Source organism: Marmota marmota, unplaced genomic scaffold (genome assembly GCF_001458135.2).
Source record: "Marmota marmota marmota unplaced genomic scaffold, marMar, whole genome shotgun sequence".
Lineage (NCBI taxonomy): Eukaryota > Metazoa > Chordata > Mammalia > Rodentia > Sciuridae > Marmota > Marmota marmota.
Window position 1 is genome coordinate 57,949,251 of NW_026000174.1, and position 21,581 is coordinate 57,970,831.

Genomic DNA, 21,581 nt, shown 5'->3' on the forward strand with positions numbered 1-21,581 from the left:
CCAGTCTCAGCAATGGTGATGCACTAAGTCACTCAGTGAGACCCTGTCTCTAAATAAAATAGATACAAATACAAAATAGGCTGGGGATATAACTCAGAGGTCAAGTGCCCCTGAGTTCAATTCCCAGTACCGCCCACACACACACACACACACACACACACAAATACAAAGTTAGTAAGGTTGGGCACAGGGGCACATAACTACAATCCTAGCAGCTTTGAAGGTTGAGGCAGGAGGATTGCAAGTTAAAATCGTCCTCAGCAATTTAGCAAGGCCCTCAGCAATTTAGTGAGGCCTGTCTAAAAAATAAAAAACATGTTCAAAAGAGCTGGGGATGTGGCTCAGTGGTTAAGCACCACTGGGTTCAATTCCTGATGGAAAACCAAAACAAAGCAAAAACAAAACTTAGTAGGGAGCCAAACATAAATAACCCAAAGTCCTTCTTTCCTGAACATCCAGCAGGGACTCTGGGGGAGAGTAGAATGTAGTGAAAGTCATCTGGTTACTGTACAAAGAATTTTTACTTTTGATCATAGTTACTGAGGAATTAAAGGTACTTGGCAGGAGTGGAAGCCTCCTTGAGCTGAACCATGGGGAAGGTTTCTCAAGGAAGGTAGTGCTTGATCTCATAGGTGGGGACAGAAGTCAGAGAGAAAGCACAACCTGAGGAGGCTGAGAGTGCATTTTCAGACAGAGAAAAGCAAAGGCCCCGAGGAGAGTAAGGGTTGCCTAGCTGTTTGAGGGAGGAGAGGGCTCATGATGTGCTTGGAGAGGTCAAAGCAGTAGCAAGAAGAGTCAGAGAATTCCAGGGCAGGGTGAGGAGATTCTAAGGTGATGGGGAGCAGAGAAGGATATCAAGCAAGAGGGCATCAAAAACTCTGTTTAGCTCACATGATAAATTCAACACAGATTTTTCTTTAAAAACTCAAATTTAAAAGTTCCCTGTGGGTTGCAGTGGAGAATGGACAGCTTTAGTTCTCACACCATTTCTGAAAGAACAACTAACTCTTATAGGGAACAGCTGCAGTTCTTAGCGTGAACTAACTGCCAACCAAACTCCCTTGCTTCATCCAAAGTTTCTTCATGGCATTTTTCACCTCTGGGTTCCTCAGTGTGTAGATCAAGGGATTCAGCATGGGGGTGATGATGGAGTCAGACACAGCCATCGCCTTGTCTATGGGGTAAACAGCCACAGGCCTCACATATAAGAAAATACACGGCACAAAGAACAGCACAACCACTGCGAGGTGGGAGCCACAGGTGGAGAGGAATTTGTGTCTCCCTTGGGAGCTGTAGGACTTTAGAGAACATAGGATGGCTATGTATGAGGCGATTAGGATGAGGAAGATGGCCATGCACATCACCCCACTGTTGAGGATGACTAAGAGACCCAGAGTGTGGGTGTCCATGCAGGCAATTGTCAGTAACTGAAACAAATCACATATAAAGTGATCGATGACATTGGGGCCACAGAAGGGTATTTGATACATGAAGAAAAGCTGTATGGTTGCATGCACGGACCCGCCCAGCCAGGCCCCTCCCACCAGCAGGCAGCACACTCGAGGACTCATGATGCTGGTGTAGTGCAGGGGCTTACAGATGGCCACGTAGCGGTCACAGGCCATCACGGTGAGCAGGATGATTCCCACACCGCCAAAGAAATGCTCTGCAAAGAGCTGTGTCATGCATCCTTCAAGGGAGATGATGGTGCTCTCAGAGAGGGAGTCCACAATTAACGTGGGGGCAATGACTGAAGAGTAGGTGACATCCAGAAGGGACAGAAAGGTGAGAAAAAAATACATGGGTGATCTCAGACTCTGACTTGTAATCATGGTCACCACAATGAGTAGATTTCCCAGCACAATGATCACATACATGATTAGGAATACAGCAGAGAATATTTTCCTCAGCTCCGGGTTCTCTGTAAGACCCAAAAGGATGAACTCTGTCACATTGTTCTGATTTCCCATCTATCTGGTGTGTGTGTGAGCTTCTGTTGAAAGTTGGGACACCTACAAAAAAGCAACATATGATTTGTAGTTCATGATTCATTGACTTCCTGTATTTCTAGGATCCCAGGAACCTGTTGCCTTTCTTAAAAAAAATTCATTTATTCACCAACCAAGCATTTGACTTTTAGGAAAATGTGCTAAATATAAAATTTATAAATGCATACTTTATTAGTGAAAGTTTCCCTCATGTCTTTTCTGTTTTCAAATTGTCCCTCTGTGTTTAATTGGTTTCTCTTCCTCCTTCTTCTAACTTAAGGATTTTTATTATTATTAGCCAACAGTTTTGGACACCTACCTCATTCCAAGCACTATAGTTATGCTATGATTATCTTTATCTTTCAAATAAAGACAATGATTTTAATTATTCTTCCTGTGCTCTTTTTCAAAAACATATTGTCATGGTTCAGATAGGAGGTGTACCCCCAAAGGTGAAGTGATTGGGTTATGAGAGTTCTGACTTAATGGATGCATTAATCCCCTGATAGGGATTAACTGAGTGGTAACTGTAGGCAAGTCTAGTGTGGCTGGAGGAGGTGGGTTTCTGGGGTCATGCCTTTGTGGTTTCTATTTTGGTTTTGGTCTGCATTGATCCACCCCTATTTCTCTCTCTCTGCTTTCTGGTGGTCATGTCCTGATCCAATTTCTTTAACCATATTTTTCTGCCATGATGTTCTACCTCATTTTGGGCCCCTAAAGAATGAAGTCAACCATCTATGAACTGAGATTACTGAAATTATTAGACTCCAAATAAACTTTTCCTCCTCTAATTGTTCTTATCTGGTCTTTTCGTCATAGCTACTAAAAATCAGACTAAAACAAATATAGTAATGCTTTTATAATTTTGTGTTTTACTTCTAAAATTTAAGTGATCATATATGCTTAAAACTGGTGATTATATAATCCCCAATTAACATGTTGTTCAATGATGAAAATTTAGCCCAACAGTTTCTCTGTCCTTTAAATGCAGCAAAAGATTTTTGAGCATAATAATGAGAACTAGAAACATTAGTTTCAGGTTGATTATCTTGTTGGGCACCGTTCCATGTATGACCTCATGTAAACCAGATGATGCCACATGAGGTAGGAACCGTTACTCTTCCCATGGGAATGAGACACTGAAACCTTGGAAAGCTATGTTATAATTTTATGATTAGAATTTTGTGGAGGCAGTGTTTGTATCACACAGATCAAAATTTTACCTATTATATTCAACGATCAGAGAAGAGAAAAATACATAGTGTGGTACTTAAGAAAGTTGCTACTACAACCAAGAGGAAAAGCTACAGTGAAAACATGGCTTGCCTTGCCAGGTATTTTGGAGGAGACACTGGCTGACCCATTGAAGGGATTTTACAAACATTGTAGCTTTAAAAAAATTAGATTATATCATTTCATGAATGAGGCCACTGTTGGTATGCTATAATCTGCCTCTTCTCCAACCATTACACAAAGCACAGAGCATTCACAGGGGACTGGAAGTGTCCTGCTTTACAAAATCCTCTCCCTCCTTGCTAAGGCCTTTATTGCAAAAACCTTTGTAAATTTAAAGAGCATTGGTTCAGGATTCAGAAAATGAAAAGTGGATTATATTGCAAGATGCCTTCTTAGTATAGTCTGTCCCATGGTCATCCTGCTGGCATCTCTGAGCCTCGGTTTCCTCATCTGCAGTGTAAGGATAGCCCACTGGAGAAACGGCAGCAGAAGTGACTCTGTTCTCTTCAAACATAAACACTCAGTTCTTTTTCACAGTGATTGCTTAGGCCTCTAGTTTCAATTTCCTTACAGGGTGGTTCATTCATGTTTATAACTTTTCGAAGGTCAAGGCTCTAGGTAATATCCACACATTATTTCCATAAGGCTTGGTGCTTAGAGCAACTCACTCTAGACACAGAACAATATTCAACTTTCCACCTGACATGAGACTTCTGATGTCTGTCCTGGTCTTCCTTATCTACTGGACTTACTGTGTTCTCTGCTTTACCCCAACGCCAGTCCCACATGTTTCTGCCAGACCCATATCCTGTTTCTTTCCACCCATGGCTTCCTTTTCTCAGGGAATGTTACTGGATCCAGACACAGCAAACCAGCTCTGGTTCCAGCCAGGTTATGAACCAGCTTTGTCATGGCCACCTGTCTGAGTCTCCATGTCTGCAGCAGTGTGATTAATACACCATAGTTACAATGCTTATATGGCTTACTAATTATGGGCACTGTGCAAAGAGCTGTTTCTTAATTATCACAAACAGCCTTATGAAGTGCATATTTTTATTGTCTGGATTTCTAAAGCAGCAAATGGAGAGAGACTGACTTTCTCACACTTATCAGAGTTTAGTTGCTATTTCTTTTTCAAGCAGGTCCAGTGATACCTTTAATTTGCTGTTGTCTTTTAACATTTATATTTCTAGACATACCTGAGCCCAAGCCAAAACAATAAACAGTACCTGGGTCTTCCTGTTCAGTGCTGAGACCATCAGCTGCCTCTGTGATCTTTTCCTGCACAGTGCATCAGTAAGGAGCTGTTCTGTAAAATGTTGTTCTGGTGAGGACAGGGAAAACTGTAACTAATTTCCTTTTTGCCAGTTGTCTTCCCTCACTTGGCCTAGGCTTTAACATCGACAGGTAGCATAATAAAAAACTTGTTGGATGTGGCTTATTTCTTTTGTTAAGAGGATGAATTAGTAAATTCAAATCAATGCCATTGTCATGATATCTGTCACCTCCTTGGCACCAACACCACCATTGTCACCATCCCTGCAGCCATTCTTATTGGTAGAGACATGACTAAATGTGGAAGCTATGTTTGACACATAGGGAAATATTAAAAAAAAAATGATTACTAAATTGAAACCATCAATCTAACTTAGTACTTAATATATAATTAAGTTTTAAGGAAAATAATGCATTTTATTTTCTTGGTCAGCAATTAGAGGCAACTGGTATGGAAGAGGGAGAGAAATCACTCTGTGGGCCTGTGTAAAGGAAAGAGAAAGATGGGGAAAAATGGAAAGAGAACAGGAGAAACAAATATGTAGGCAAAGGGAGAAAAAAGAAGGGATGTGTGAAGGGAGGGAGAAATAAAAAAGGAAAAATTAAAGTAAAATAGAAAAAAAAATGCATAAAAGAATCTCTTAGTAACCATTTTCAGGTAAGTATTCTTTTCTTGCTGCCTGTGAGCTGCTTTTTTGAAATCCTACATTTTATTTACCTATTTTTATTTTATTTTTTTTTCTCTTAGAGGCATGTGCATTCAACAAATAGTCTTAGCCATGAAGAAGAATGAAATGCCGTCTTTTGCTGGTAAATGGATGGAACTGGAGAATATCATGCCAAATGAAATAAGCCAGACTCAGGAAGTCAAGAGATGAATAGTTTCTCTCATGCATGGAAGATACAGAGAAATAAGAAAATTAAAAGAAAGAGGAGCTTTTGAAAGTAGAAAGGAGAACAGTGCAGTAGAAAAAGAGGGATCAAGAGGTAGGGAGGAGGGTGAGAAAGGACAGGAACTGCAGAATGAAATTAATCAAACTGCTACATCATGTAGGAACGTCATAATTCCACTTATAAGCACAACTATAATGCATCTATTAAAATATATATATTAACAGAAGAAAAAATTAGTGAATTAGTGGAAGGAGGTTGGGGAAGAAGGAGAGAAAGGAGAAGAAAGAACTTGGTATTTAAATGGACAAATCATGTTATATGCATTTATAAACATGTCAAAAAACTCCACAATCATATATAATTTTAATATACTAATAACCCAATCTAACACAACATTAAACAAAAATATAAACTGAAGTTCTTCAAGTTCCTTATTCAGAGAATAAATAACATTCACAGATGAAACAAACAAGTATTGAGTTTGAACAACTGAAATACTTTTAAAGTAATAGATATATTTGTACCAAAATAAAGTTAATATAAAATCAATTCAATTAATCATACCTTGCAAGTGATTTTTATGCTATAATTCTATACAATGGCTAAATCTAAATATTAAATGCTTAACCAAATAAGATTGGTGTTAGCGCAAAGTTTTACCAGATGTTCAAAAGTGGAGACTGAAATTCTGTGATCATATCACATTGAAGTTTCATTCACATGAAGTAAACATCTTCAAAGAATCCAAGAAACAGGTGAAAATTTTCAGCTTGATTCTTGTAACTGTGGAGGAAAGATACTTGGGGAGTAGGGGAAAAATCATCTCCCTATTCAATCTTGGTCAAATTCATAAAACTAGGATTTTTACTGCTTTCCAAGAAAGGTTTAAAGCAAAGGTTTAACACAGAAGTTTTACAATTCTCTGAGCCTAATAAGGAAATAACCTTTTTGGTCACCAAGGGATTTACCTCTCTCCAATTAAGAACAATTGTTAAGATGTTAGCCAAGTATAGCCTTCAATAATTCATTTTATCTTTCTTTCAAATTCCAGTTGACTATTTTTAGATGAAAGCAGAATGTCTTGGTCCATCTTTCTTAAGAGGTACATCAGAGTATGTGCTCTGTTCTGGATGCCAGACCTGGGCTATAAGAGCATGGCCATTGAGGAGCTGTGACACTGCATCCACTTGAGACTTGTTCTACCTGATGAAGGTACAGATCTCTAAGGCAAGCATTCTCACCTACATGGATTTCTAACAGGGTATTCTCCTGGGCTGGAGTATCCCTGAGGCAAAATCAACAGGCCTCTCCACAGGCAGAAAATGAATGCCCAGTATTAACCATGTCATTATTGGCTCCTTCACTGTGATCTGAACCTCAATTACATAATGGCCACAATTTTAAAGTGACTAGAATATATGAATGGGTAGGGACCTGAGTCGAATATCATGTCTATACTCCATTTTGCACTCAGGAGGCATAGGTGAGTCCCAAAAGTTGTCATTGTGCTCAGAACATTTTTGTCCACGCACAGAAATGATTTAAATCATTTTCAGGAATTTAAGAATGGCATTTAAAAAATATTTTGCCATTTTCAGATATGTTTTATAGTGTTTATTCCTTCCTGTCATAAGTTTGACTAATGAAGTTATGGACTTGACGTTCACTTTTAGCTCTGATATAAATTGAAATCCAATCATGTGCTATCACCAGTGCCTGGTGGTGATGTATCCTTCTTGCTCCTCATCTTCCTGCCCCAAGCCACCCCAAAGCTGCTGACTATGATAAAACCAGTAACTATTCCATTCTCATCTCAGTTCTTTCTCACCCACTGCCTGAAAACCTAAGGAAAAAAGCCCATTGACCTTAACAAAAGCATAGTCTTACATGTCCTCTCTTTATTGCTCCACAGTCCAGTGGTTGGGATTTGTGCTTCCCCTAGACTTGCTTTTCACCTCCTATAGACACTGCTAAGCTCTGTGGGACTTGTGAATAATAATTTTCTCCTGTTTCATTAATTTTGTCATCAATTTCCCACTGTTTCTCCCCTGACACACACATGAACACCCTAACCTGACTTCTTCTTGCTCCTTCTTCCTGTTTCTCTTAAACAGTGGCTACTATGGCATTAAAATATAGGACATAAGCAGGACAAGAGCCCTAAGGACATCTGACAGTATGAAATTCTCTGTGAGGGACACTAGCACTTGGATTAGCAGCTTCCCACAGAGAAATTCCCAAGAGAGTTGTTGACTCTGTCTTTGGGCAATTCAAAGCAATGATCCATTCACTGCTCCCAACAATTATCAACTGGATCTATTATCCAAAATATAAATAGGATAATGGAGGAAGATGTTTCAGTAGGAACAAAATCACCAGTTGGCTTTTTCCCTTTGGCAAGAGAAACTGAGGGTGGGGAACCTGCAAAGCTATTGGTCAACTAAGAGTTAAATAGGAAGAAAACCATTCAGAAATGATAGGATAGCACCAAAGATGACTTTTACACCATGGCCTTGGGTCATCCCTGAATTTCATTATTTCGGAACCATATAAAGGATCAGTATAGCATTGTGGTAAGAAGACAGGCACTGTCTTAAAGATAGAGTAATCAACTAATCTCATACAAACTGATTTTCTTCACATGTAAAATTAGATCAAAAACTACCTCATCATGCTGTTCCAAAACTTTAGAGTCAAAAGCTTTCAATCGATGGAACAGGAGAAAACACTTGCAAACCATTGAACTGGTAAAGAGTTAATACCAAATATAAAAGGAATGCCTACAACCTAAGACCAAATAAATAAGTACCAAGGAAACAGCAATTTTTAAAAATCCATGTGACTTGATTAAAAAGTTTGCAAAGAAATTGAATAGACATTACTCTAAAGAAGACATAGATAGCCATGCTCAAATATAACTACTCATCAGGGAAATGCCAATAAAATCAACGAGTTCCTAATTCATACACATTAAAATGACTATTATCTGGGCTGGGTTTGTGGCTCAGAGGTAGAGCTCTTGCTTAGCCCATGTGAGGCCCTGAGTTTAATTCTCAACACTGCATATAAATAGATAAAATAGAGGTCTGTCAACAACTAAAGCAATATTTTTAAAAAGAAAATAATTTAAAAAACACAATTGGCTAAAATATTTAAAAAATGAATATTATCCATAGAAAGAAGAAGAAAAATATAAACATGAAGAAGACAGAAAACAATAAAAAGGAAAGAAGAAGGGGAAAAAAGAAATAAAGAAAGGAAAGGAAAGAAATGTGTTGAACCCTTCTGAATTGTTTTTGGGAATGTAAATTGGAACAGTCATTATAGAAAAAAAATATGAAGTTTCCTCAAAAAAAAGTAATAATTTAATTCCAGTCCTGTACTTCTCAGTATTTATGTACAATACTGAAATAAGCTTCATTGAGCCTTATTCATAATAACCAAGAACTTCAAAGGACCTGAATGCCCATCATTGGATGAATGGATAAGAAGAATATGGCATGGATACATATAGTGTAATTTTGTTCTACCAGAAAAAGGACATCCTGTCATGTTACAAAACTGAATCAGTTATGAAAGCACAAATACTGCACAATCTCACTTACATGAATTGTCTAAAGTAGCAAAATTCATTGAGGCAGAAAGTAGCATGGGGATTGCAAGGCCTTAGGAAAAGAGAGAACTGGGAAATGCTATTCAAAAGATAAAATTTCAGTTTTTCAATATTAAAATATTCAAAAATATGTTGTATGTGATTATGTTTATAGTTATCAGCAATGTACTCTTCAATAAAATTTTGTTACAAGTATGGTTCTCAAGTTATGGTTTGCATATTAAGTGTTCCCCAAAGATTCATGTATTAAAGGCTTTTCCCCAAATACAGTAATTTTCAGAAATAGAGGTTTGGGAAAGTGATTGTTTCATAATGGCTCTGACCTCATCTGGATGTTAACATATTGAGGGAGTCACCATGAATGACATTATTGGAAAGTGGTGGAATCTGTAGGGGATGTGCCACAGGTGAAGGAAGTAGGTCACTGTGCTGTGCCCTAGCAAGGCATGTCTTATACCTGACCCCACCCACTGTCTTTGTTTCCCAGCTGCCACAGGTGAACAGCTTTCCTCCATCCACAGGCCATGAATATTACCCATTGGAAGATAGAAAGAGAGGGAGTGCAAAGGTTTGTAAAATATCTTCCAAAGGGTCTAGGTCATGGGAGTATTCAATGAAATTTTGTTCATCGCCTCCTTTAAACGTCAACATGATATATCAGCTATCTTTCTTTTTCTTTCTTTCTTTCTTTCTTTCGGCTGAGGATTGAACCCAGGGCCTTGTGCATGAGAGGTAAGCACTCTATCAACTGAGCTATTTCCCTAGCCCAGGATACCACATTTATTAATGGAAGATGCAGGTTTAACCTGTGTTATCCACAACAGAGCCATGTGCTTTTTAATAAGCATTGTTTATTTTCTCCTTCTTGAATGATTTCTTTGTAAAGTACCAAAAGTTAAGGATGGCCCTTGGATCCGTGAGCAGTTATGTATTATAGGCAAAAAGCAAGAGTTGATTTCTTAAGTAAATTCACAAACTAGAAGCCCTCTATACTGAGATTGGCAAAATGACTTCATGACCTCCTACTGTTCTATCATTTCCATATTTGCTCTTGCCATTTGTGTGTGTGTGTGTGTGTGTGTATCAATTGTAATTGTTTTAACACCATCCTCATTGAGTTCTTGGCATTTCAGTCAGACCTGAATTCATTATTATTATATTTTTTAAATTTACTTCTGCTCCTGGATTGAATAAAACTTTTCCAAATTTTCTCTAAAGTTGACACTTGCTCTTATTTGCAACCCAAAATATCAAGCCTTACAAGACACACAGAATGATAAAGTATTTTTTATTCCATTCATTTTTATTATAATTAAATAATGATAATAAATTTATAAATAAAGTATTTATTATAAATATATAATTATTATTTATATATTTATATTAATTGACATTATATTTATTAATGTTAATTAATTAACATTATTAATATTTATACTAATTAATTTATTTTAATAGACAAATAATAATGTATATATTTATTATGAAAAATATGCTGTTTTGAAATATGTGTATACTGTGAATTGACTGGATTGAGTTAATTAATCGGTGTATGTGTTACCTTACATTTATATTTCTGTTGATTCCAATTTTTAGCAATATTTGCATTTTAATAGTTCAATTATTTCTTATAATATTCTAATTATAATAATTATAAGATATACAATTTCTATAAATAATTCTAATTACTCAAAAACTAATCAGTACAGCTGTCTTTAGGTCTGCAGTCACCCAGCAGTGGAAATGTCATTAGTGGATTTTCAACAGATTTAAAGGAGGTTGAGAGACACACAGAGTTTTTGGGAAAATAAGTATTTTGAGAATTTAGCATAAAGTGTCATGTTCAGGGAATCTTTTCATGTTCATCTTTCAAGAAATGATTTTTAAATTTTCATGAAGGGCCATTATTGTTAGAAGATACAGGTGTTGAGTGCTGTGACAACTACTTTGTCAGGATTTTCCAACAAGTTGATCAAGTTATTCTTTCATTGTAGTTTTTTTTTCTTTCATTGTAGTTTGATGAGCCAAACTTAGGCAGATTTACACACCAAAAAAAGTTGGGTATCAATATGCAGAATATTGGAGTTTGAAGATAGGAATTGGAATGCTTCGTCTGCTTCTTACTAGCTGTAGAAACTTGGACATGAGCAACACAGTTTAGAGGAAGCAGGATTCTGTGATAATCAGAGGGGACAGTGTGGATATGATGGGTAATGTATTGGGTTCATGGGTAATGTGCATTTTAGAAATTCTTGCAGAGAACACCTGCAATTGTAGCAGCTTGAAGGCTGAAGCAGGAGGATTGCAAGTTCAAAGCCAGCCTCAGCAACTTAGCCAGATCCTGTCACAAAATAAAAATAAATAATAAAAAGAGTTGGGGATGTGGCTTAGTAGTTAAATACTTTTGAGGTCAATCCCTGGTATCAAAAACAAACAAACAAAAATCTGTTCCCATTGGTTCATAGTATCTCTGTGATTTAGAAAGTGAAGTCATCATTAGAGCCAGAGGGGAAAGGTAGGTGCTATTGGAGTGTAAAAGGTAGAACTAATGATGTGAATTAGTCCTTTTGGACTGTGAACTGATAGAATAATCATGTTCTAGCAGCCTTAAGAACTCCCAGGATAGATCTTTCCATCGTCTAAGGTCTTCATTAATTTCTTTCTTCATTGTTCTGTAGTTTTTGTTGTAGAGGTCTTTCACCTCACTTGTTAAGATGATTCCCGAGTATTTTATTTTTGAGGCTATTGTAAATGGGGTAGTTTTCCTTGTTTCCTTCTCAGAGGACTTGTCACTGACATACAGAAATGCCTTTGATTTATGAGTATTTTATACCCTGTTACTTTGCTGAATTCATTTACTAGTTCTAGAAGTTTTCTGTTGGAATTTTTTGGGTGTTCTAGTTACAGAATCATATCATTAACAAATACTGTTAATTTGAGTTTTCTTATAGGTATTCATTTAATTTCTTTTGTCTGTCTAATTACTCTGGCCAGTGTTTCACTATATTAAATTGCTTTTTTTGAAAAAATTAATTGTGCCTATCCAAGAACAAAGTAGATCTGTCTAGTTCCAGAGTTTAGAGGGAATGCTTTTCAGTTTTTCTCCATTTTTAGAGTGATGTTGGTCTGGAGCTTAGCATAGATAGCTTTTATGATGTTGAGGTATGTTCCTGTTATCCCTAGTTTTATAGTGTTTTTGAACATCAAGGGGTGCTGTATTTTGTCAAATTCTTTTTCTTCATCTACTGAGATGATCATATGGTTCTTATCTTTAAGTCTATTGATGTGACGAATTACATTTTTTGATTTCTGAAGGTTGGACCAACTGTGCATCCCTGGGATGAATCCCACTGATTGGGGTGCATGATTTTTTGATATGTTTTTGTATTCAATTTGCCAGAATTTTATTGAGAATTTTTGCATCTATGTTCATTGGAGATATTGGTCTGATGTATTCTTTCTTTGATGTGACTTTGCCAGGTTTTGGAATCAGTGTGATACTGGACTCATATAATGAGTTTGGAAGTGCTCCCTCTTTCTCTATTTCAAAAAATAATTTCAAGAGTACTGGTATTAATTCTTCTTTAAAGGTTTTGTAGAACTCAGCTGTGTATCTGTCAGGTCCCAGGCTTTTCTTGGTAGGTAGGCTTCTGATGGCATGTTCTAGTTCATTGCTTGAAATTGATCTGTTTAACTTGTTTATATCATCCTGATTCAATTTGGGAAAATCATATGACTTTAGAAATTTGTCCATGCTTTGGATATTTTCTATTTTATTGGAGTACAAGTTTCCAAAATAATTTCTAATTATCTTCTGTATTACTGTAGATATTTCCTTTCTCATCACTTCTGTTAGTAATTTGAGTTTTCTCTCTCCTTCTCTTCATTAGCATGGCTAAGGGTTTGTCAATTTCATTCATTTTTTTTCAAAGAACCAACTTTTTGTTTTGTCCATTTTTTAATTGCTTCTTTTGTTTCAATTTCATTGATTTCAGCTCTGATTTGAATTATTTCCTGTCTTCTACTGCTTTGGGTGTTGATTTGTTCTTCTTTTTCTGGGGCTTTGAGATGTAATGTTAGGTCATTTATTTGTTGAATTTTTCTTCTTTTTTTTAAAGAGAGATAGAGAAGAGAGAGAAAGAAAGAGAATGTTTTAATATTAATTTTTCAGTTTTTGCTGGACACAACATCTTTATTTTATTTTATGTGGTGCTGAGGATCTAACCCAGCACCCGGCACATGCCAGGCAAGTGCGTTACCGCTTGAGCCACACACATCCCCAGCCCGAATTTTTCTTCTTTTTAGAAATGAACTCCATGCAATGAACCTTCCTCTTAGGACTGCCTTCATAGTGTCCCAGAGATTTTGATATGTTGTATCAGTTCTAGCAGTGTTCTCATTCACCTCTAAGAATTTTTAAATCTCCTCCTTGATGTCTATTGCAACCCATTGTTCATTCAGTAGCATATTATTTATTCTTCAGGTGTTGGAGTAGCTTCTATATTTTATTTTATCATTAATTTCTACTTTCATTTTATTATGATCTGATACAGAGTTGTATCTCTATTTTTAAATATTTGCTCTAAGAGTTGCTTTGTGGCATATTATATGAACTATTTTAGAGAAATATCCATGTGCTGCTGAAACGAAAGTATATCTGCTTGTTTTTCTATATTTGTCAGTTAAGTCTGAGTTATTGATTCTATTATTGAGCATTTATAATATCATTTTCTTAATTTATTTTTACATAAACATGATAAATTTCTACTTTAAAAAATTATTGGTAACTTTCTTAAAAACAAATTTCCATTTTACCTTCAGGTTAAGTCTATTTATTTTTGTCTAAAAGGTTTGAACAGTATTGGGCTTCAGATGAAAGTAAATGGTCTATTTTGCACCTTTTCCAAACATCTTAAATCTGGAAGCAACCAAGTACCACAGTAGCTGCTGCTGCCCTGGGAACAGTATCATTTGCACCTGATTTTATCCTATATATTTGTTTCTCTATTTTCCTATAATCAACAAAAATGTAAATGTGATTCAAATCTGTTTTCACAGAAGAGATTTCTAGAGTCACTTTTCTCACAAGGCTTCATTTTCACCAAAAACCCATTACAATTCCAGGCTCCCTGGCTGGCTGGCCCATAAACATCTGTAACTTCTGCTTACTTCAGGATTATTTTTTTTTCCAGGGAGGGCTACCAAGGATTGAATTTAGGGGAACTCGACCTCATCCCCAGTTTTATTTTGTATTTTATTTAGACATAGGGTCTCACTGAGTTGCTTAGTGCCTTGCTCTTGCTGAGGCTGGTTTTGAACTCACAATCCTCCTGCCTCAGTCTCCTGAGCCATTGGGATAACAGTTATATGCCACTGTGCCCAGTCAGGATGCTTTTTAATTTCAGAGGACAGACAGTTACCTAAGCCAGGACAGATCTGTGAAAGCAAAATTATATAGTATGAAGATTTCCTGACTTTTTTACCCTTAAGATAAGGACAGTTTTGAAAAATTGATGCTAATGCTCATAGTATGTGAGCTTTTAAAAATGATGAATACCCCATGATCTCACTTTTATATAAATTCAAAAAAGGTGGAACTCATAGAAGTAGAATAAGGTGTGGCTTCCAGAGTCTAACAGGAATGGAAGTGGACTGGAAAGCCAGAGATACTAGACAAAAGATACAAAGTTTCAGTTCTACAGCAGGAACAAATTTTGGTGATCAATTGCATAGTATGGTGATCTTAGCTAATAATATGTTTCAAAATGATAAAAGTTAATTTAAAATGATTCCATAGGGCAGAAATTACATGGTAAGATAGGTTAATTGTGGGATTTGATCATAACAAATAAATATCTACATACCCCATAAATATCTACAATTTGTGTTTGACAATTGAAAATAAAATAGAAACTTAAAACTATAATAAGTCCCACTTTTTAACCCTGGTTTGAGACTGTATTAAAGGGGGGTATTTTACCTAGTTTTGTGTATCCAGTCGATATTTAACTTTGGATATTTAGCTGGGCATTGTGGGGCACACCTATAAGCCCAACTACTTGGGAGGCTGAGGAAGAAGGGTCATAAGTCAGAGGTCAGTCTGGCATCTCAGTGAGATCTTGTTCCAATATAAAAAATAAAAAGAAGTGCTGAGGATGTAACTCAGTGTTAAAGAACCCCTGGGTTTAATCCCAAGTACTGCAATTAGTTAATTAAAATTTTGTATTTAATATTTGGTATATCATTGAAAGAATATTTAGATGGAAATTCTATCTTGCAACGACCTTTTTATATTATTTAAGGCAAAGTGAGAGAATCAGTGTTGACTTCTGCTAACAGAAGTCCTAGTTTATGTATTCTTACAATCATTTACTTATCATATCTTTCATTCCTTTCATCAGATCCAGATTTCCATTTGGAATTATTTCCTTCTGATTAGAGGACCCTTTTGCATTTCTTGTAGCACAGTCTAGTGCTGGTGTGTACCTTGACTTTATATGTCAGAAAGTCTGTATCTCACTGGTGTCTTTGAAGGATATATCTGTTGGGTCCTGCAGAGATGCTGGTCTCTCTCTTCCGGTTTACACTGTTTCTTGAGAGAAGTTCCTGCACTTCTTACCTTTATGCCTCTGTATATGAGGTGTCCATCCTCTTTGCCTGCTTTAACATTTTTCTTCTTATCATTACTTTACAATTTATTATGACATGTCTTTTAGTGTATTTCTCCTCCTCGTTTTTGTGCTTGGGGCTTGTTGGATTCTTGAATCTGTGGGGTTTATTTTCATCAAATTTGGGAAAAGACCATTATTTCTTCATTCTTTTTTCCTTTCTCCATGCTACTTTTTGAGGATTTTGATGAGAGCGCTCATATTAGATTGTTTGATGTTTTCTCACAACCCACTGAAGTTCTGTTCATTTTTCAGTTGATTTTTTTCCCATTTTCTTAAAAATTTTACATGGTTTTTATTACTGTATCTTAAATTTCATTGATTTTTTTTTGCTCCAGTGGCCAGTCTTCTGTGCCAAGTTTATGATCATCTGCCGTCAAGGTGGTTTTGTTGTTGTTTTGTTTTGGTTTGGTTTTGTATGTTTTACTTCTATAATTTTACCTCAGAACTCCTTCTATTTTTTATATCTTTGCATATTATGCTGAGTTTATTTTTTTAATTTTCTTGAACAAAACTGTTTTAATGCATTCATTTTTAATTCTATCATCACTGCCATTCTTGTACTTACTTGAATTTATTGACTTTTCTCCTGATTACAGATTATGTATTTCTACTTCTTTGCATACTTGGAAAAAAAACTGTTTGGATTGTAGACATTATGATTTTAACATTGGTCACTTTATAATTTAGATCCCTATAAATATTCTACATGTTTATTAAATGAGACTATAGGAGTGTTTAGTTTATGTCAAGTTTTCCCTTACAGCTGAGACCAGACATCTCTGAATACTCAATTTTGTGCACTGTGAATTATGAGATTAACCATTCTGGTAAATGGAAAGTGCAAGTTAATCCGGGTCCTGTGTGAATTCCAGGATTTGTTCCATTTTTTTTTTCTAATCTTGCCTGATATAAAGAGACCAAATCCTAAGAGTCTTAAGTTTCCATCAATCAGACCAAATATTAAAGAGTTTCATACAATCATTAGCAATATACTTTTAAATAAACTGGAAGTAAATACTCATATTGAAAAATAAATATTCAAAACAAGGGCAGACAACTTTAGATAAAAAATGGGGGAAAGATCTGTGAGCTGTGAACATATATCACAAAGCTATAATAATTATAAAAATGTGGTATGAACAATAGAACATACATCTCAGTGAAAATGAATACAAACCACTGAGATAGGCCATAATAGTTACTAGATCTTTAGAAATCATTGGAAAAATATTGTATTTTATTGAATATTTCAAAACAAATGAAAAAATAATTTTGAATGTTCTCCTTACCAAAGTTAATGGTAAAAGTATGAGATTATGAATATGCCAAACACTATATGTTTTTACTGAAACATCTTGCTGTATCCCATAATATGAATGATTATGTATCATTAAAAAACCTAAAAGGTGTAGAGTGCAGTGGCATATACCTATAATCTCAGTTACCTAGGATGCAGAGACAAGAGGTGCACAAGTCCAAGGTCAGCCTGAACAACATAGAAAGACCATATCTCAAAATTAAAACGGGTGGGGAGAGGGGGTGCTGGGGATATAGTTAAGTGATGAGTGCTTGCCTTGCATGCACATGGCCCTGTGTTCAAATCTCCAACACCAAGAGAAAAAAATTAATCCCATACTAAATGAATAAATAGTGAAAATTCGAATCTAATCCACTGATAAGGTTACAACTCACACAATCTTCCTTTCACTCTGAACATTCTTCCATTTTTATAGCACATGAGCTTCTGGTGGAAATATACTATCTAAACCATAATGTTCTATCCTTGGTCCCCAGAAGCTCAAGTCATCTCACTGTGAAAAGTGTATTCAGCCAATTTTCACGAGTCCTTGCAGTCTTAACAGTTCCAGCATTACACAAAAGTCAAGTCCAAACTCTCCTGAGATCTAAGGTAAACATTTAAATGATTTTCCCTGTAAAAATCAAAAGCAAGTTTCATATATCCAAGCTATAAAGGGACAGAGTAAACATTTCCATTCTGAAGGGAGAAAAAAAGGCATAGAAAGTAAGGATATGGCCAAATCAAAGCTGAAATCCAGCTGGGCAAACAAGTCCTGGAGCTCCATATCCAGCACTGGAGCACATGGCATTGTAATGTTCTCTCCAAAGGGCTTTTGTAGCTCTACGCATGTGGCCTTGCTGCTTGTATCCTACATGGCTTCTCTCTTCACTTGTTTTTGCTTGATTCCTGCAGCTTTTCCTAGCAGATGTTTTAAGGTACTGGCATTTTTAATATCAGGGGTCTCCACTGTGGCTTAGGCTTTTTTCTCACATCTTTTTATGCATCACACTCTCAGGTGCTTCCCAGAGGGACTCTGACCTTGTTACTTTGCCTGGCATACCAGGGCTTCCTTTGAAATCTTGATGGAAACCTCCATAATTTCCTTACTCTAGTATTCTGCCACCCTGCAGAACCAGCATTACATGGTTGATGCCAAGATCTTATACCATCTTAAGCACTCCTGTGCAAGCCAAGTATCCTGATAGTTTTTTTTTTTTTTTCAAAGGAACTTATCACTTTTGCATCCTTGAGTCTGAGATTGGTGTGGTCTTGCCAATTCCTAAGACATTCAAGTTATCATTCCCTATTGTTCCGGGATAACATACTTATCATCTCTTTTAGTGAATGTAATCCCTTTATCAACCACACCTTCCTTAGTCCCAGTTTTATTCAGACTCTTCTTGCTGACTGCAAGATTTCCAAATCTCTCTGCTCTGTCTTCTGTTCCTGATCATCACAGTAAACTTGGCTAAAAGCCACCAACAATACCCATGACACTACATGAATGCTATACTATCTAGAAATTTCTTCCACCAGATCAGTCCCTCACCTTTAAATTCTGACTCACAGAAAGTCTCAGGACATGGACAAAATGTAGACAATTCCTTTGCCACATTGTAACATAAATGGTCTCTACTCCAGTTTCCAGTAGAGTTCTTCTTGTCCTTTAAAATCTCATGAGTTCCATCTTTACTGTTCACATTCCCATGGGCATTTTGGTCTTTTGAGCTCCTAACAGAATTACACATTAACCTCTTCTTACAGCATTCTAAAACTTTTCCAGCTTGCATCTCTAAACTTTTCAAAATTCCTTCTACCACAGACCAGTTCCAAATATTCAAAAAACATGGTCAGGTTAGTCACTACAATCATCCCACTTCTCAGTACTGATCTCTGTTTTAGCCATGTTTTTTTTTGTTCCTGTGACAAAAAGAACTGACAAGAACACTGTAGTGGAAGAAAATATCATTTGGGGTTCATGGTTTCAGAGATCTCAGTCCATAGAAGGCCAACTGCATAGTTCTGGGCCTCAGAATAACTGTTCTAAACATGTCAATCAGAATCAGAGAGAGTTCCACTCAGCAGGGACAAAATATAAACCTGAAAGTGGCCAGCCTCACTCTACCTGCTTCCAGTTATCACTTAATCCATACCAGTGAATTAATCTGCTGATTATGTTACAATGCTCACAACCTAATCATTTCACTCAGAACATTTTTGCATTGTCTTTCACATGAACTTTTAAGGGATACATCATCTAAACCATAAAAAATACTGATTAGTTAAAAATCAGAATATTCACTCTGCCATCTCAAATTATCATAAAGAAAAATATTAAAAAATTTCACAACAGAATGCATGATAAATTCTACTTTATATAAATAATTCAGACATAAATAATAAAAAATTGAGAATGATACAATTGGAAAATTAAATAAGCTAAGATCATTGATTAGACTTAAGTCCAGATAGCCAAAACTGCCACTTTGATAGGTGCAGTAGAAAAAAAAAGTTACAAAGTATATAATGAATGGCATTCACCTCTATACAAAGAACCCATAGGTCCTGAGTTTAAATTACATAAATTACTGAGGTTATAGTTTGCCAATGCTTATATCAAAACAACCAAAACCCAACTCATAACAAATGATGCCAAATCCAACCAAAGTTCATTCTGAGAACAATTTTATTATGGGTTCTTGTAACCTAATTAGGGAACCTCTGATCCCATGTTCCCAAAGGCCTGGGACCTGGACCATCTGCCTTAGAGAGCTGATTCCAGGTACCACAGTAAGGGGTTAACTTGACCATATCCACTGATCTTACAGTGAGCTTCCAGTGCACTATGCAGCATTGTTTAGTGTATGCAGCAAGAATAGAAATCCAGACAATCATTAGTTTTTGACAGTAGTTGGAAATCCTAAGTCAATAACTGATAGAGCATGCTGTGCTGGAAATTAATTCAGAGATAATATTCTATAATTATTTATGGACACTAAAACTAGTACTCAGAGCATTTTCTGTCCCTATGAATAAAATACTTCCTTTTCTTTTTTTTTTCCAAATATTTCGTTTTAAGTTGATCTAGTATACTGTTTCCACATTTTTCTTAATCATCTTACTGTTTCTTGCTCTATCCTGGAAATATATTCTCAACATCTCAGTGGAAAAATTTACCTAGATCCTTTATCAATGGTCACCATTTTCTACAAATGTCCAAATAAAATAAAAACTAAAAGTATTATTAAAATATAAGTTTTATATACTTTAATAGATCATGTGAATGTGTAAATTAGAAATATTACAGAACTATGCCATCACAAGCAGTTAATTTTATTAATTATTTTGGGGCAAAAGGAAAAAGTAGGATTCCATTTTTTTAGCAATAAGGTATGAGATTTTAAAAAAAAATAAAATACAAGGTAATTATGCAGTTTCATTTTGCTTTGTGAGCCTAAACATACTTATTCCTCACTAATTAAGTAGTCAGATCTATATTTAATTTTAGAAAAGAAGTTAGTATTATAACTATCGGTACTATAAGAATGTCTATCTCTTTAATATTTGATGTTCAATGTAAAACTAAAGTGGAAAAAAAAGAAACAAATAAGGAAATAGTATATTAAAGTTACGTCTGAAATGTTCAGCAATATGTAAGAGTGAGTGATCATGTATTGATGATGAATCTTATTGTTATGACTAATTTATAACAGCATAACCATACAGATTTGACATGACCAGAACCTATGCAGTCATAGACTCAAGGGAAGAGATATCAGAAATGACACTATTGTGGGCATTTTGTTTGTTTCTGTTTTTCAAAGTGTTAAGTTGAAATGAATAAATGATTGTGGCTGAATGTCAAGTCCAAAGCAAAATTCAGCACAGTCTTATTTAAAAGATAGTATTTATAAGACATTCAAATTTGAGAAAAAGGGATCTACACCATACAAAGGCACTGCTGGGTGCCATATATGTGAACAGTGGAAATTCCCAGGGACAAATGCCTCTTGAGAGAGGATAGAGCTATGCTTAGGCCCTGAATGAGAAGAATAGGATAAGGGTCACATCAGCAAAATGTGCTTGCTGAGGGAGAGAATTGGCAGGAACTTATGGATATGTAGAAAGAAAAAGAGGTCCTAGCAACATTTGTTGACAGGGAAGGACACTGGAGGAAGAAACGCCATGTAAATTTGCTGATGTAATGACTTCAGAGGATCTTCTACTATGGTGAGGGAATTGGGGCCAGTTAGTAAGAGCCATTTTCAGTAGCTCAGTAGTAGCATTCAGCTTCAAAGCTTCTTGCCAAGAAATCATTGGCAGCTGGAATTTATCACTGGGGAACTTATAAACAACAGCACCTGTTAGTGTGGAAATGGTTTGGCAGCAAACTTTCTGAATAATTAAAACATTGCATCAGCCTGGGAGACCAAGAATCCATGTTGGAAGAAGCTATTGACCTGAGCTTGCCATATTCCTTGGGGAATGCTCTTTTACCTTCCTCACTTCACAAGCCAGAGCAGGGGCTAGTGATCTGTTACTAAGTAGGAGTCATCCAAAGAATATATCATTATCATTGCTATAGCTCAGGATTCCCAAAAATG

The 21,581-nt window shown here is 36.0% G+C and overlaps 1 protein-coding gene across 1 annotated transcript; it reads right to left on the reverse strand.

The window, feature by feature from the left end:
- Positions 1–1,040: 1,040 nt before the first annotated feature.
- Positions 1,041–1,970, reverse strand: LOC107159071 (olfactory receptor 4C6-like). The gene has a single exon (XM_015505617.1). It carries the CDS (start codon positions 1,968–1,970, stop codon positions 1,041–1,043), a length of 930 nt encoding a protein of 309 aa, XP_015361103.1.
- Between the last annotated feature and the right edge of the window lie 19,611 nt (positions 1,971–21,581).